The sequence below is a fragment of the Fusarium proliferatum genome (genome assembly GCF_900067095.1).
Source record: "Fusarium proliferatum ET1 genome assembly, contig: FPRO_scaffold005, whole genome shotgun sequence".
NCBI lineage: Eukaryota > Fungi > Ascomycota > Sordariomycetes > Hypocreales > Nectriaceae > Fusarium > Fusarium proliferatum.
The window spans coordinates 2,309,582-2,324,745 of record NW_022194794.1 but is presented as its reverse complement, the minus strand read 5'-3'; the positions used below and the strand labels follow the sequence as shown (position 1 = coordinate 2,324,745).

Genomic DNA, 15,164 nt, shown 5'->3' with positions numbered 1-15,164 from the left:
ACTCACATCCCATATTCCAACGACAGCTAGCTATAACCGCGACCGCGCCTAATAATTGACCTTGGAGATAATCAGTGAGCGTTGGCAGTGTTGGCCAGTTCCAATATCAAGTGATTACTGCCAACCAGGATGGACATCACTCGTGGTTCAAGAAGAGCACGGCATGTAGCTGCCACTCATGCGAACCCAAACAACAACACAAGCGCCCGGGCACAGGCACAGGCAAATAGGGCCTCGAGCCCGAGACCTGTACCATCCGATATAACCTCATCCCCAGTGCCCCAAGCTCCAGCTGCTACTCCAAGCGGCCCTTCTACTAGATTGCACCCGAGCCAAGGCGCTTCTCCTCTTGCTGCTGCTCCAATGGTTACGCCTGACGGTCCTCCAGTTCATCGAACACCAGATCAACCTCCTGACCAGAGACGACGTCGAGCGCCTCCTCCTAATCCGTTTCGTCTGTATAGAAGTAAGTAAAATATTTTCAATTAAACGTGCATACTTAGCGTCTCTTTCTGGCAGTGCCATGATCTCATATCGGCTGCGATCCCAAAGTGTTTGCAGCTGTAGTTGGCTGCCATTGGTCATCTGCCACTTATCGACGGCTGCCACCAGTGATTCATTGCCCTCATACTTGCTCGATGGGCCTCTTTTGTCTATTGTTCGATGACTCGATAGGAACTAGACTGATGCCTTCATCTCTCTTCTGCTCTTATACCTTCTGTTCTTCTTCTTCTTCTTCTTCTTCTTCTTCTTCTTCTTCTTCTTCTTCTTCAACACCAGATCTACACTTCATACTCCTTGACACATCATCATCTCTCCCCGTATCCCAATAGCCAATTCTTCCAACAAATATCTTGTTAACCCTCTTTCTCTATCACCATCTTTCCTTTCTTCTGGTACCTTCATCTGCTGTTCTCAGCTTGATCACTCCTTCATCACTGAACTTGTTCCCCCTTTATCCGAACAAACCATCTCATCCCTGAACATGCCTTCGCGCCGCGACATCTACATCCCTCCCCCTCCAGCCTCAACTCATCGAATCAACCGCGATCACCGCATCAAGCGAGTTCCACTCCAAGATCTTGCCTTCAAGAAGTCCAGTGGCGCTCTTCTGCAGCAGCGCAAGCGAGTCTTCCGAACCGTTCCTTCTCCAGACAAGGAGAACGTGGAAGCCTGCTACCGAGCCATTGATCATCTCAGTGTCACCTTTGAGGAGTGGTATCAAGAGCGCATGCGACTTCTCCGCGAATCACGAGAACTGCGAACAAGTATTAACAACATTCTCCTAGCTGCCCAGCAGCCTACAGACCGATCTCGTCTCAGCATGCCTCCCCGCGATTCCGACGCCTCTAGCTCCGACGCCGAGCCTGATGAGAGTATTCTCTTCAACCGCGCTCGCCCAATGGCTGCTCCCGCTGGCCCTTCTTCTGATGCCACAATGGCTAACAACGACGACCAAGCTGCTGAGGACGATGTTGATCAGCGCACTCTTTCTCACTCCCCTGAAGAGTATGAGGATGAGAACTCAATCGACGAAGAAGAAGAAGATGTCGATGAAGACGAGGATGACGAAGAAGCCGCTGAGCACGACCAGGCTCATGAAGCTGCTACCCTTTTCGACCCCGCTACTGCTGGACTAAAGGAGATTTCCAACCTTGCCCGTTTCACTGTTAGCAGCCACAAGCCTGGCAGTGGTGTTGAGGAGCTCAAGAGCGATGACCTCAAGCTCTTCTGGCAGTGAGTTCATCTGCCAACTCTCATCTACTTTTCACCCGACTAACACTTCTCAGATCCGATGGCCCTCAGCCTCACAAGCTCACCATGTACTTCACCAAGCGTGTTGGTATTCGTGACATTCGCTTCTACGTTGACTACAACGAGGACGAGTCCTACACCCCTACCAAGGTCGTCTTCAAGGCCGGCACCAGTGAGAACAATCTCATCGAGTTTGCTACCATGGCTCTCGAGAATCCCTCCGGCTGGCAGCAGGTTCCCATCGCTGGCGCCGGCGGTGGCCCTGACGGCAACACCCTCGTCGCTTGGGTAGTTCAGATGCAGATCCTCGAGAACCACCAAAACGGCAAGGATACCCATCTTCGCGGTATCAAGATTTATTCTTTCGACAATGACTCCGCTCTTGGCCCTGGTCGCGATGGTAACCCTGTCGAAGATGTCCTCGACCTCATGGACACGGCCACTAGCCATATCAACCCCAGCTCTACTCGTTTGCGCCTCAGCAACTTTGGAGCTTCCAATTTTGAGTCTGCGGAGGGAGGTCTCGCCATCCCTGAGTTCATGCGAGAGCCTGAGATCCGCTAAAGAATCTATCTTAACCACCACGAACGGTACTATACTTATCTTGTGATCTGTCATGTTATGAACTCGGTAGCTACACGGCGGGTATTCCCTTCCTTTTTCTTTTCTTGTTTTTTGGGGGGAACTCGGTATTCATGACGGACTCGGAGTGCTTGGGTCACTCGCACAAGAAAAAGCATTTCGGTGGAGTTTGGAGTTAAAGACACTTGTTTGTTATCATGATCTGCGCCAAACGATGGCGGCACTGGTGTGATGGATTTGCTGGCATTACGAATTGCGCCTCAGCAACTGGCTAAAGTAGACGGATGAGAGATGATAGATACCAGAAATTACATGGATTCGAAGAATTCTTTGAGTCTTTCTTTTCTCTCTCTCTTTCTGTTGCACAATGAACTGCATGCATTATTATGATAGATGATAAATTGTGACTAGCGATCCCTCTATAATTCATGTTATCCACGATATTATGCATGTTTCTCCCCTTCGCATCCTCCATCCATCAGCCACTGAAGTATTACTGCAACACCCGCTGTTTCTAGTGTCGAGGCCATCTTGGTGGTAACTTGTACTAATACGCCGGACCCCTCCCAAAACTCTATCAATCATCTGCCATGTCATGGCCTTCATGTTCCTTTTCTCTCTTACATAATGCGCGCTGGCAAATCTTCCATATCGTCCATAACGCTGTCTGAATCGTCGGCGGCAGCCGATACCTCATTGACGCCAGCGGATCGGAACCTGCTAGGCGTCTTTCGCTTGCGCGTCTGAGCCTCGTCAACCTCAGAGTTGTCCTCTGCGGGAGCCCCGGTCTGAACCTCCCCATCATCCTCAATTGGGTCCTGAGAAGGGGCCGCACGTCTAGCAGATCGACGGCTAGGCGTGGCTCTAGCCGGAGTAGATCTGGCAGTTGACTTGCGAGGGGGCTTAGGTGCCTTCGCCTTGCCCATACCTGTTCTCTTTGCAACGCGGGTTGCCTTGGGGGGAGCTGGCTCATCAAACACAGGTGTGCTGGTGGGCTTAGCGACAGGCACAGGCTCTTCTTTCATCGGTGCATCGACGGGCTCCTCAGGCTGTTCGGGCTCTGCATGATCTGCAGAAAGAGCTGGGTCAACCATTTCAGTATCCTCCATGGGAGCCAGGTCTGCAACTGCAGCAACGGGATCCATTGATGCCATCGGGGCTGGGTTGAAGTCCTCCATTGGTGCGATAGGCAAATCAGGATTGATGTTCTCATCAGGAACGCCGTATTCACCCTGTGGTTGTTCGGTTTCCTCCTCATCAGCCTCGTTAACAAATTCGGCGCTCATGTGGCTCTGACCATTGGCAGAAGTGTTGTTGTGAGAAGCGTGGGCGGTTGGGATACTGTTCACGAACTCCATTTCCTCCGCATCGTCGAAAAGAGCATCGTCGACATTAGGAAGCTCGCCAGTCTGGGCGTACAAATTAAGAAGGTATTGTGCAGAGTCTCGTACAGTCTTCTGTTCTGACTCGGGTACACTTTGCTTCAGGCGTCGCCAAAGAAGCATCTGCGTTGGCCGATGCCAGCTGTTACGGAACTGTTTGTCAACCAGCCTCTGCCACGGAATCTTGGCTTCAATTGATGCGGATGAGCCTGAAATAGCCATGATCATGCGATACCGTTCTTCCTCAGGCATCGCGGCAATTTGACGACGGGCTTTCTCGAGACGGAAAGAAATAGATGCATCGGGCGCATGAGACACCAACTTATCCTTGCCATGAGTCTTGATGTTCATGGCCCTCCATTTGGTGATACACTGAAGTCGACTGCGAGTTCTCCCCATACGCTCACTGATGTTTTGCCAATCGATCAGTTCCTCATATGGCTTCTTGAGCAGTTCGCGGGTAGGTTGGATGATTCGTAACTCGTCAATGGCGGCCATGGCTTCCATTACATACTGTGTCAGGTTACCCTCTTCCTCCTCGTCCCAGGTATCCTTCCGCTGGGAGTCTCCGCAGATGATGTAGTTTCGATAACGATCCCGAAGATCTTCTGGGTGACGGTTGATGATACCCGCAATTTTGGACCACTTTGTTCCGTTGGCCTCAATAAGGTCACGGAGCTCGGCATCTTGCTCGCTAGTCCAAGTACCACGAGCAACGAAGTTGTGGAACTTCTTTCGGGTGATATTGATGATTTTCTGTCTGTGCCGGTCTGGGCATGTTGCAAAGATGCGTGCCCAAAGGGCGGCATGCTCATCACCAGCGGTTGTACCTCCAGGAGCATGGATCATAGCATTTAGTTCATGCTGCACCATGTTGCGCTCGACACGGTAACTCTCAACTGCTTGTGCAATACGACTGAGTTCCTCATCTGTGAATCTTCCCTGGGTGAAGCCAGCCATTCGGTTGCGTCGTCCGGTTGCTGGGTTGCCATATAGGTCGTCATCATCTCTGACTTCCATGTCTTGAGATGAGAGTGCACGGTTGGCTTCAGATTTTCTACGATTTGAAGCCTTCTTGGTGCGCTTTCGTGGCATCGGTGTCATGGCAGAAGGTGATGGGAGGTCGCCCTCGGGGACCTCGGGAGAAGGCGATTTCTCAAAGAAAGTAGGCTTTGCCTTCTTCGCCTTGCCTGATCGTGTTCGCTTGGCACTTGCACTTGGGGGGTTTGAGGCTTGAACTGGGCTTCCGGGAACATCATACACATCGTTGCTTGTATGGGGACGCTGCGCAGATGTTGGAACTTCCATCTCCTCAGGGTGCACGGATGGGTCTTGTGTGTTGGGTTGGTTCTGGCCGTTGATGTGCGCATTCCACACGTCCCTGGCCACTTGTTCAAGCTCCTGGTGTTCTGTGTTCTCTTGCCCATTGATTGCAGAAAAGCCAGACACCTCAGTCTCCTGATCCTGGGTCTGCTTCACTGATGCATCAATGTCCATCTCGTCATGAGCGGCACTACCTTCTCTTGATCGAGCATCACGCACCTCGAGGCGTGCAGCACTGGGAAATTGGGGTGCATCCTCTGCGACGTCATCGTAAATGGAAGCTGGGCGAGCTGCGTCCCTGGTGCGAAGGAAAGAGGCAGCTTGAGATTCTTTAATGTCTGCTTCCTCAATTTGGCCATCTTGTGTTCCTGGTTCCACCAGCTGTGATTCGATGTCGGCTGCCTCGTCACGGGATCTCCGCTTCTTGCGTTGCTTGCCGTCAGTAGAATCCGATGGGTTGCGCTTGCGCTTCGTTTGAGTAGCAGGAGCAGCCGCCTCATCATCAAGGTCAGCAGCCAAGTTGTTGTCCAAAGGCTGAGATGGGAATATGGTTGATGTGTTGTTTTCGATCAGGCTATCGGGAATTTCGACCGGTACCGTTGACTTTTTCTTGGATTTTTTGGACTTGCGCAAGGATCCTTGGGCAGCTGGCAGCTGTGGAGATTCACTCTCATTTATGCCCTTCTGTTTGCGCCCCTTCTTGTCGCGCTTGTGCTTTTGGGATTGAGAGAACGGTATGTCTTCCGACGTGGGCGCCTCAGGTGCCTGGTCTTCCTGAGACGCGCTGTCGAGTTGCGACGTGTAGGGCGCTTGTGTTGCGTTGCTGTCGAACATTTCGAGCGTACCAAAGTCTTGCTCCTGAACGTCGTCTTCTGGACCAGACTGAGCATCGCCATCGTAGTTATCGAAACCGCTCATCTCGTCAATTGGCCGGCTTCCGGTGCCGACTTCGTCTTGGGTCAACTCGAGTGACTGCATTAGCTCTTCTGGAAGCTCTTCTTGGGGTTCGTTCTTGAGTTGCTGCTCGTTCTTGTGGCCTTCGTTGCCGTTGCGGTCTTGGTCGTTTTGCTTATCTGGCCTGTTGGACTGGGAGCCGGGCATAAGAGACCATAGGGTCGACGCGAGGCGGAAGTCAGGCCACTTGCTACTACCGTTGCCGTTGCCTGACATCGGTGAACAGCTTCGCGACGATAGCTTCTTTCTCGTCGACAGAACGCGAGTTGAGGATGTAGGGTAAGGGGAAATTGGAAGAAGGTGTGGGGCGTCACGAAAAAAACTGACGGCGTGGTTAACCTAGAGATGGTAGCTCCCTTCGCGTTGTCGTGACATTGATCACGTGAACCCCACACCTACCCCTTTCATCTGGTCTCTGCCTGTAGCTTACCTAGAATCAAGAGATCAGTTGCGAGAGATGAAGAAAACTCAAGACCTTGACCTTAGGAAACAATATAATATAAAGTTAGGGGACTTTTCACTGAGCTTATTTTAGTATCCTCTTCTCAAGCCTTGAGTTTTCTTGCTCCCTGAGGGTCAATCATGATGTGAAGCTAATCTCGAAGCATTGAGTCAAATATGTACTGTTGTTGTTTATTACTCTAATCTAAAGAAATAGTACAGGTTTGTACAGAGTTATTTCGACACGTGCCAAGAAAATCTATGTAAGTCAGTCAGTTATTGTACAGGTCGCTTCATCAGACCCAAAAATATCCATCGCCTGTCCTTCAACATTATTCCAGTCATACCTCATTCAGGCGTATAGGACCAGAGAACCCCCCCCCCCCAAAAAAAAAAAAAAACCAAAAAAAAAACGAATAAGGCGTCATTATTCCCATTTACTTCCATGGAAGCAATCCAAGAACGCACACAGTTGCTTCAGTCATCTTCCTTCTCAGCCTCCTTCAGCTTCACTGTAATACCCTTGCGGTTATGCTCGATCTCATACTGTCCACCAAGAACCAAGTCTTTGGCAACAAGCTCACGAGTACGTCCCAAGCTTTCGATATCAGCAATTCTTTGTATCGTGCCCTCCAGGTGCTTGTCAAAGTCAGGCTGAGCACAAATTTCTCTAAAGGCTCGATGCATTGGAACGCTGCTCGCTCGAACATCTGCCTCACTGGTGATGCTGAAGAGGTTCAATCGATCGAGATCTCGGATAAAGTCACAGCGAGTCATTATTTGTTGAGCGATGTGGAAAGGGTAGGTCGGAAGCACATGTCCAACGATAGGGTCGTAGGTCTCATGCTCTTCCATATCCTTTTCCTTGTCGACCAACGCCTTGGCCAAACACATGGCGGCAGCCTATGATTTGGTTAGTAACTTGTCTTCGTAAATGCAGCGTAGTACTTCTTCAAACTTACAGCCCACTTCTGTTGATCCATGACATCGTCGTCCATCTCTGGACCGAGAATCCAACACTGGTTGAGGAACCACTTCTTTTCAATTTCCTTGATCCTTTCGCAAGTTCCCATCATGTCCCTGCTCTTTGCTACTCGGTTGAGAAAACTCAGCCGCCCTCCGACCCTTTCATAAACTTCTTCGAGAACTTGGGCGTCAATGCTTTCCTTCCAGTACTTCTGACGGTATCGCTGGAGAGCCGAAATAGCTTGTTGTTTGGGTAGATCAGTGACAGGGAGAACCTCCATTCTGGTAGCAAGCTGTTTGAGGCGCTCATACACCCAGTAGTCATCTGAGTTGAAAACCATAGTGACAATGTTGGCAGCAGCCCACTGTTCAGCCCGTTGCTGCAGTAGTTCAATGACATCTCGACCATCATCATCATGGCGAAGGAGGTGCATCTGGTTGACAATCACCACTAAAGGCTTGCCTCTTTCTCTTCGCTTCTGCATGGCCACTTTCTCCAATTTGTTGAGAGCACGCTCAATGTCCAGAAGGGCTGTGGTTTCGCGGGGACCCCTCTCGCTGAAGTACCCTCCGATGTAATCCTCGTGAAACTCATAATCGAGGGCCTTGCCAAGACGAATGCGGAAGATCTCCAGGTCTGCGTGCGCTTCGAACATGGCAACACCGTCACCCTCGTTCTTTCGCATGGCATCAATAAGCATGCTGCTCTTACCAGACCCCTTGTCGCCGATCAAAAGGTAATAATGCCCAACAACGCGTCCCATGACGATGTCATCAATACGCTGCTGCTCAGGGCGGTATATCCAATGTTCGCCAGAACCACCTGGCTGATGAGGAACATCTTTACCAATTGCAGCCAAATCCAGGACCGGATCCCCTGGCTCAAAAGCATGGTTCATCTTTTGGAGCACGAGCATCTTGTAGAACTTGTGATAAATATAGCCCGCTGCAGCAAAGCCCAGACCCAACACCACTATGGACGCAAAGGTCGTGGCCGCGGCCTCTCCCATCTTGCCTAGGAGTGAAGGCTCTGAGGAGGAGGAGGAGGAGGAGGAGGAGGAGGAGGACTTGGATCCTTTCTGAGTCTCTGCCTCTGCCTCTGCATTATACTCGGGTGCTTCTTCTGCTTTTAAAAAGTTAGTAATAGTTCGATTTCATGTCGATTTCTGGGCTCCCAGCAACATATTACTTGCTATGCAGCGATTCCCACTCTCCAGCCTGATGATCCCCACTTGTAGATCAGAAATGGTTGGGACTGTTGTTCAAAGCCAAGTCTCGATAAGATGCTGACTGAAAGTACCGTTTCTGGAAACAGAAATGCAAATGCCGGAACCCCTGGGCTACCCAAGTTTTGCTGTGAAGAGTCGCCTCTTGATGGGATTGTGTGACAAAAGACAAGACAAGAGTTAAATATCAATCAATACCTTTTCTTTTGTGAGTCTGAGATGAGAATCGAAGCTTGCTGACAACATTGCCATTTGTGCCCCTCGGCCCCAGATACCAAATTTGCGGTCCAACTGGTCGTGCCAAGTTCAAGGAGCTGACAGGTTGGTTGAGGCGACGCACCAGGCGCCCTGAATGCCTCAAAATCATAATTGGTGATTTGCAGTGCAATAGAGAAAGCCGCAAGCAGTTCCGCGAGTCAATTGACGTTCCGGCTGAGGCTATCAAGAGTTACACCAACGCCAGTAGAACAAAGGAGAGAAGAAAAAGAAGGGAGTAGGACGACCAGTGGCTTCGTGGCACCAAAGGAACAGTCCAATTCAAGCTTGCCCTGGTCAAGGATCTAAAAACAAAGTTAGCTCGGGTTCCTGGACGTGCTGCGTCAGAACAGATTCGGAGCCACCAGTGACAGTTAGCTGTCCTGAAACTGGCTGCCATTGGCCTTGGCAGAGAGACTTGACCAGATCCTCGGCGACAGCTGCAGAAGCTCCCCCTGCAATTCCACTGAGTGTGCCCGCTATTCCTCGCGCTAGTGCAAAAACCACTGTGATTTTAGCGGGGAATGCAGGAGGCCTCGTCAATTGAGTTGAGACTCAGCAGGACAGGGGGGGTTTAGATGCATGTCACCAAATGGATCTTTCCCACCCTGAAACGACTTCATGAGATACGGGGTTAACGGGCAGTATCGACAACTTCAGCACCCCGTCAGTAACGAATGTCCTCAATGAATCGAGTCGCTATCAATCGATCAATAGCAGTCAAATGTACTATTAGGCCACGAGATTAGTCAACAATGCTTTCAAACAGTGGGAGGTGGTTCAACTCATGGAAGGAAGGTGACAAGTGACGCGACCACAAACGATTCTGTCCATATTCATCATGAACAAACGTATCCATAAACAAAAACAACAAGACGCACCTCGCGCAAACGGCTCTTTCAACAGCCAGCCTGAATACCACGGCTACAGTGGATCAGTCCCTGCCCGCAGACTTTTTTCCTTTCACGCCCTTTCCACCTTTATTCACTGCCAAGATCACAATATTCCGCAGCCTTTCACTCTCGAAGTATCTTCTTCTTCATTCACAGATCTATTCCTTCCACTGTTTTAATACTCTTCATCTCTGACTAGTGCATCATGTACAATCGCGCTGTATAAACCTTCTCCTCCGCACTCTGAGCACATATTTCGGCAGAATATCACGAAACGATGCCACCCTATGCTGCTGAACTCGAAACCTGGTGGTTAGGGATAGGCTATGAAGCAGTTAAACAATTGGTCACCGATAAATCAGATGACCTTAACTCTCGACAGTGTGGATTTGCACAGCAAATGCAAACCAGGCTATTGGCATTCGATAACGACCAAATCATTCAAGCCTCCCTTCAGACAACCTGGCCAGCCATTCGTGCAGCAAGAGGAGTCGACTATGACGCGAATAGTCGCAAGAATTCCAAGTACATAGCTTCCAATATCTTTCGGAAGCCCCATGATGGAGGTATTGACTTTGAACGTGCCATGGATGGCCTTGGGTACCTCGATGCCATCGAAATTCGTCGCCTTCGCCTCCTTGAAGCCACCCATGCTGCTATGGAGACCATCTCACCGACAGAAAGTCAACTACAAATGCTCCAGGAGCTTGATAGGACTTCCACCGCAAATTTTCGGCTTCTACACGCCGGTTTCAGGGCCTGTGTAAGACACATACTGCTCCCCGAATGCGCTTTGGTAAACTGACTTACCCCTAGATCCTTATCGAAGAATTGACGAGAGGCTCCGAGTGCAGGAAGGAGATCCCTCAAATTATGGGAATGTTCAATGCTCTTATGCCTTCAGATGTGTTTCTCGAAGACGAAGATGATGTCGACCCAACTCCACACTCGCCGGGTCTTCGCGACAGTGTTCGGTTTTCTGTCTTTGAGCACCTAATGTCCGACCCCTTCTCTCCCCATCAGCAAGAAGTCATTAAAATGAAGCTGTCTGGCTGGTGCGAGGTCACAGGGTATCCTCAAGCCAGAGATGCCATGGTGAGATATTGTGAAGAGTTCAAGAAGCTGGAAGGTGTGGGCTTAGCGATCATGAACGATCTTGAACGAAAATCATTCAGCACCGGATCGTATTATATAGCATCTCCAACCTCGTCCACGTTGCTTGATACAGACAATTCACGAAGCTCTGGTTTTTCAGCAAGTGCAACCCAGGGCGCGAACGCTATTTTCACAACTACGACTTCAAACGACAACCAGGACTCCGCGCCAACGACACCCTTAAGCCCATGGGCTCTATCGACCTCACATCCCCTACTAAAAGGAATGCCCGGAAGAGAAATGAGCCCAGCTAAAACGGACGGCGCTCTTTTTTCTCAAGATCTCAGCGCACCACCCGTCCTGTCATATCCTGATAACCTCTCCAAAACAGAGTTTTTTCAGCACCCATTCACCAGAAAGCTTGACATGTCACCAGCCGAACAAGCAGCTTTGGGTCTTATCCTACCCCGAGAAATTGACAGTCGAGATTTCTAGTACGATCCCGACAGCGACGATGAGGGTAATGACATGCCACCTGTGCCCCCCTTACCACACATTCCCGAGAGACTTAAAGCACATCTCACACCCAGCGTTTTGGACAAGATCAAAAAGAGAATGCGCTATCAGTCTGATAGATCCGAAAGGACAGACCAAAGTGGTATGCCGTTCCAGGTACTGGACCAGCACGTGGGCACTTCCACTACACGCAAATCAGGTGATAGAAAGCGCTGGCCGTCGTTCAAAGCAAGCATCTCGGAGCCAATATCTATCATAGGCCCATTTCCTGGAAGTTTGAGCTTTGAAGCCAACAGCTATGAGGCCTCTAATACATCTTCGAGCCCATTACAGAGTCCCAAATCACCCTCGAGACAGACCACCATGGGGGGAAGCACCTTCCGGCCTTTCCACAGAAGGGGTAGAAGTATTGGACTGAGTTGCCAACTTACAGAACCACGTCTATCACCTATGGAGTACTGTCGAATGTACCTGATGGAGAAGCACTTATCTGAGTGCGAGAATCGACCATGTGAACTTCCATCCCCCGACAAACACTGGTTCTGGACGAACTACTATAAGCAATTTCTGGTAATACCGCAAATACCAAAAGTAATACGGCGTGATTTGGAGCCCATGGCTTTTGGCTTCAATGTAGAAAGCACTGCCGCAGATGAATATGCAGCTGATTCTGATGGGGAATCAGTATCAACTGTAAGGCCAGAAACTTACGCCAATGGACCCATGCGTCTATCCCTTCACTTGGGTGGCGAGCCGATCCTTCTACCCTCATTCATGGATACATTGCGTTTCAACTTGAGTAATGCTCAGTTCAAAAAGGCCTCAGAGTTGGACAAAGAAGCCGGGGATGGTCCTGGAGGCGCGGATCCTGAAGATAAGGATATGGTTGTACCACGTAGAGGTACGTCATCTATTTTTCTCCCCTTACTCATTCATAATAACTACTAACGAAATCAGTACCAGCCGGGGGTGAGGTCGAAGATTGGCGGCCTATGAGCGAGTATGAATCAGACGAGAACGATGAGACAGCAAGTGCGACCACACCAATTGAAGCTTCTGGGGACAATCATTCGACTGAACACACAGGCAAGACCACCAAGAGAACGGTGACTGCGGCTCACCTTGCAAGCTTCGACGATGCAGTGACCCTTCAAAATCAGAATACATCGAGTTTGCCCGACCCGGGCACCCATTCTTCTCGTCAGAGTGTCAAGAGGAATGATCTGATAGGTGACTCAGATCAAGCTGATAGACAATTCCACAACGACTCTGGTAGCTTCAGGCTTTCGAGGCAGTTATCCCGTATATGTAAAGACGAAATGTCTGTTTTTGATTTTGCCACCCCAAGGCCCAGAGGCAAGACTGTTGGCTGTACTCCTCAGCCGCTGGCAACAACAGACACACAAAGTCCCCTTGCTCGTTTCCCTATCGCAGTTCAGCCAACTCATCGATTGACTCCAGGAACACTTACAAAACGTGTTGTCGGTGATTCTGGCGGTAAACTCCTTTTTGAAGATACCCGACAAGCAAGACTAATCCCAAGTCCTGGTGATAAGTACCACCAAGGGCTTTCTGCGGACCTATGGGAGCCCGACACAGAATCAATTATCTCCGAACTTCAACCAAGTCCCTTGCATATCAACCGCCGGAAGCATAGGGCTAACACTGACGAATCTGATCGTAGATGGCCAAGATTGTTTGATAAGGGGTATGCTGGTCCGCCTACCACACTTGAGATGTTTAGGATCAACGCCCCTACTGAGCGAGGCGATTCCTTCGATCCCGAAGTCTTCGGAGATGACGATGATACTCCAACAGAAGAAGATCGTACGCCTCGTGGGCTAAGACACCAAGAACAGGGCATCCTGCAGGCAACACCTGCGCCAAGAGGCCTTCAACGTTCGGCTTCCACAATTGTTACCCCAACACAGTCTATGAAAAGGCTCGAACACAAAGCATCTTTCAATCTGGAAGCTATGGCGCAATCAGGTTTTACCCCGGAGAATCGTAGGGAGAGCATTTCGAGGGATACATTCCCCAGGTCTGGCATAATGCTCAACCTCCAGAGCACTCAGGAGCGTCTAAGATGCCCTCCTCAAGATTCTAATGGAACTGAAATGAGTACAAGCATAACAGATAAGACCCCCAAAGCAAGACGCTTGCCTGCTTTGCCGGACTCTGGGCGGCATGAACGCGCTTTTGCACCAAAAGAATGGATGAGGGCTTTCGCAACTACACCCCGAAAGTCCAGAACCATGCCGCGAAACGACGGGCGACTTGAGAAGCATGTGGAGGCTTCTTCTGGAGTGGATTGGCGAAATACTTTGTTTCAGCCAAGTGTGACTATGGATGAGGGAGATTTCGAACGTTCAACATCGGCCACTACGCGGGACTTCTCGCAGCCTCACAAGCTCCAAAAGCCGCCATCGCGAGCGAGACTTACTCCCAGCAGCACCTACCGTTCACCAAACCAGCAGATCGACGAATCAACTCGAGTCTCGTCCTTGATGCCTCCCGGAAGTGAGGCAGACGTTCCTGAGCGAAGAACCCCATCACCCACCGTCTCACAAACTACCGTCGTTCCACGAACACCATCCTCGAGCATCGGTAGTATCTTCCGCAAGCGTATGCGTTCGGACTACAATCCCCCAGCAACTCCCCGAACACCGGCTGAGCCCACCTTGGCATGGTCCCCGTTTGTTAACTGCGAACCCGAACCACCTTGTGCGTCGCCATGGGTCTCAGGTAATGGTGAAGGGAAAAGAGAGAAAGAGAAACGAGCGGCGTACTTCCGGGACAAAGTCGAGCGTGAGTTTCAGAACAGACAATCGCCAAAGAGGTCCAGTCGTAAGGACTCCCTCGAAAGTGCGGCTAATGATGACACTGTTCAAAACAACGTCGTCACTGATAATAGGACCAGTAAAGAGAGTCTTATACAATGGAAGCAGTTCCTCGAAGATGCCCCGGAACCGCTTTTCTCATCACCTAGGCCGCCTGTACCACCTCTTCCTTCTGAGTCTCAGCTAAACATCGCACTCGATCGACCTTCCCGACAGCCACAAACCACTACTGGGGTAACAGCGCGGGGGGAAGTGACTCCAGCCGCCACATATCGAGACAAGAAACCCCAGGGATTAACAGTAGAGACACGTAAGCTACGTAAAGCAATGCGTGAGGGGGCGCAGACCCCAAGCAGAAACAAATCGACGACGCCCGCCAGCGGAAGCAGCTTCAGGTCTACGTTTCGTTTGGAGGCACGACGAATGAGCTTTGGACGACCAGCAGTCGACCATGAGTCCCAGGGTAAAGGGCGAGAAACCGAAACTTTTCCAAGACGCAAGTAAATTGGTAAATCTATGTTGCAGGCTCACCATAGATGCCTACATATCTACGCTGTTTGCTATTATGTATATTGGGTTTATGGCTGAGACGGAGGGGCATCTGTCAAGATAGCTACATGACTGATTCGACTAGATTTGTATGTAGTTGCGATTAACAGGACTTTGCGCAAAGCTCCTTGAAGGTAAAAGACAAGTGTATATCCTCTAGCATCTGATCTCACTGTATTTGCCAAATAGAAGGATTCGGTCCTATTCTACGAGCCCACCAGTCAGCCCCGATAACGCAGGAAGAGAAGCCGTTGCAATTCTCGCTGACGTGAAGATACAATTTCATGATCGAGACCAATCTTAGTAAAAGACCTTAGATTATAATAGATCTGGTCCAATATTGAGGTTTAGATTAGGTATCCTATGTAATATTATTATCGCTCTGAA

The 15,164-nt window shown here is 50.1% G+C and overlaps 4 protein-coding genes across 4 annotated transcripts; 2 read left to right on the top strand and 2 right to left on the bottom strand.

The window, feature by feature from the left end:
- Positions 1–985: 985 nt before the first annotated feature.
- FPRO_11010 (uncharacterized protein) lies at positions 986–2,319 on the top strand (the record flags this gene model as incomplete). Its single annotated transcript, XM_031232035.1, has 2 exons — positions 986–1,737; positions 1,791–2,319. The coding sequence occupies 2 exons, from the start codon at positions 986–988 to the stop codon at positions 2,317–2,319; spliced, it is 1,281 nt and encodes a 426-aa protein (XP_031082013.1).
- A 638-nt stretch (positions 2,320–2,957) lies between these two features.
- Positions 2,958–6,212, bottom strand: FPRO_11009 (uncharacterized protein; the record flags this gene model as incomplete). Its single annotated transcript, XM_031232034.1, has 1 exon — positions 2,958–6,212. The coding sequence occupies one exon, from the start codon at positions 6,210–6,212 to the stop codon at positions 2,958–2,960; it is 3,255 nt and encodes a 1,084-aa protein (XP_031082012.1).
- A 702-nt stretch (positions 6,213–6,914) lies between these two features.
- Positions 6,915–8,413, bottom strand: FPRO_11008 (uncharacterized protein; the record flags this gene model as incomplete). Its single annotated transcript, XM_031232033.1, has 2 exons — positions 6,915–7,340; positions 7,400–8,413. 2 exons carry the CDS (start codon positions 8,411–8,413, stop codon positions 6,915–6,917), a joined length of 1,440 nt encoding a protein of 479 aa, XP_031082011.1.
- A 1,641-nt stretch (positions 8,414–10,054) lies between these two features.
- FPRO_11007 (uncharacterized protein) lies at positions 10,055–14,732 on the top strand (the record flags this gene model as incomplete). The annotated part of the gene is made up of 4 exons (XM_031232032.1): positions 10,055–10,540; positions 10,594–11,366; positions 11,463–12,289; positions 12,346–14,732. 4 exons carry the CDS (start codon positions 10,055–10,057, stop codon positions 14,730–14,732), a joined length of 4,473 nt encoding a protein of 1,490 aa, XP_031082010.1.
- Positions 14,733–15,164: the final 432 nt, after the last annotated feature.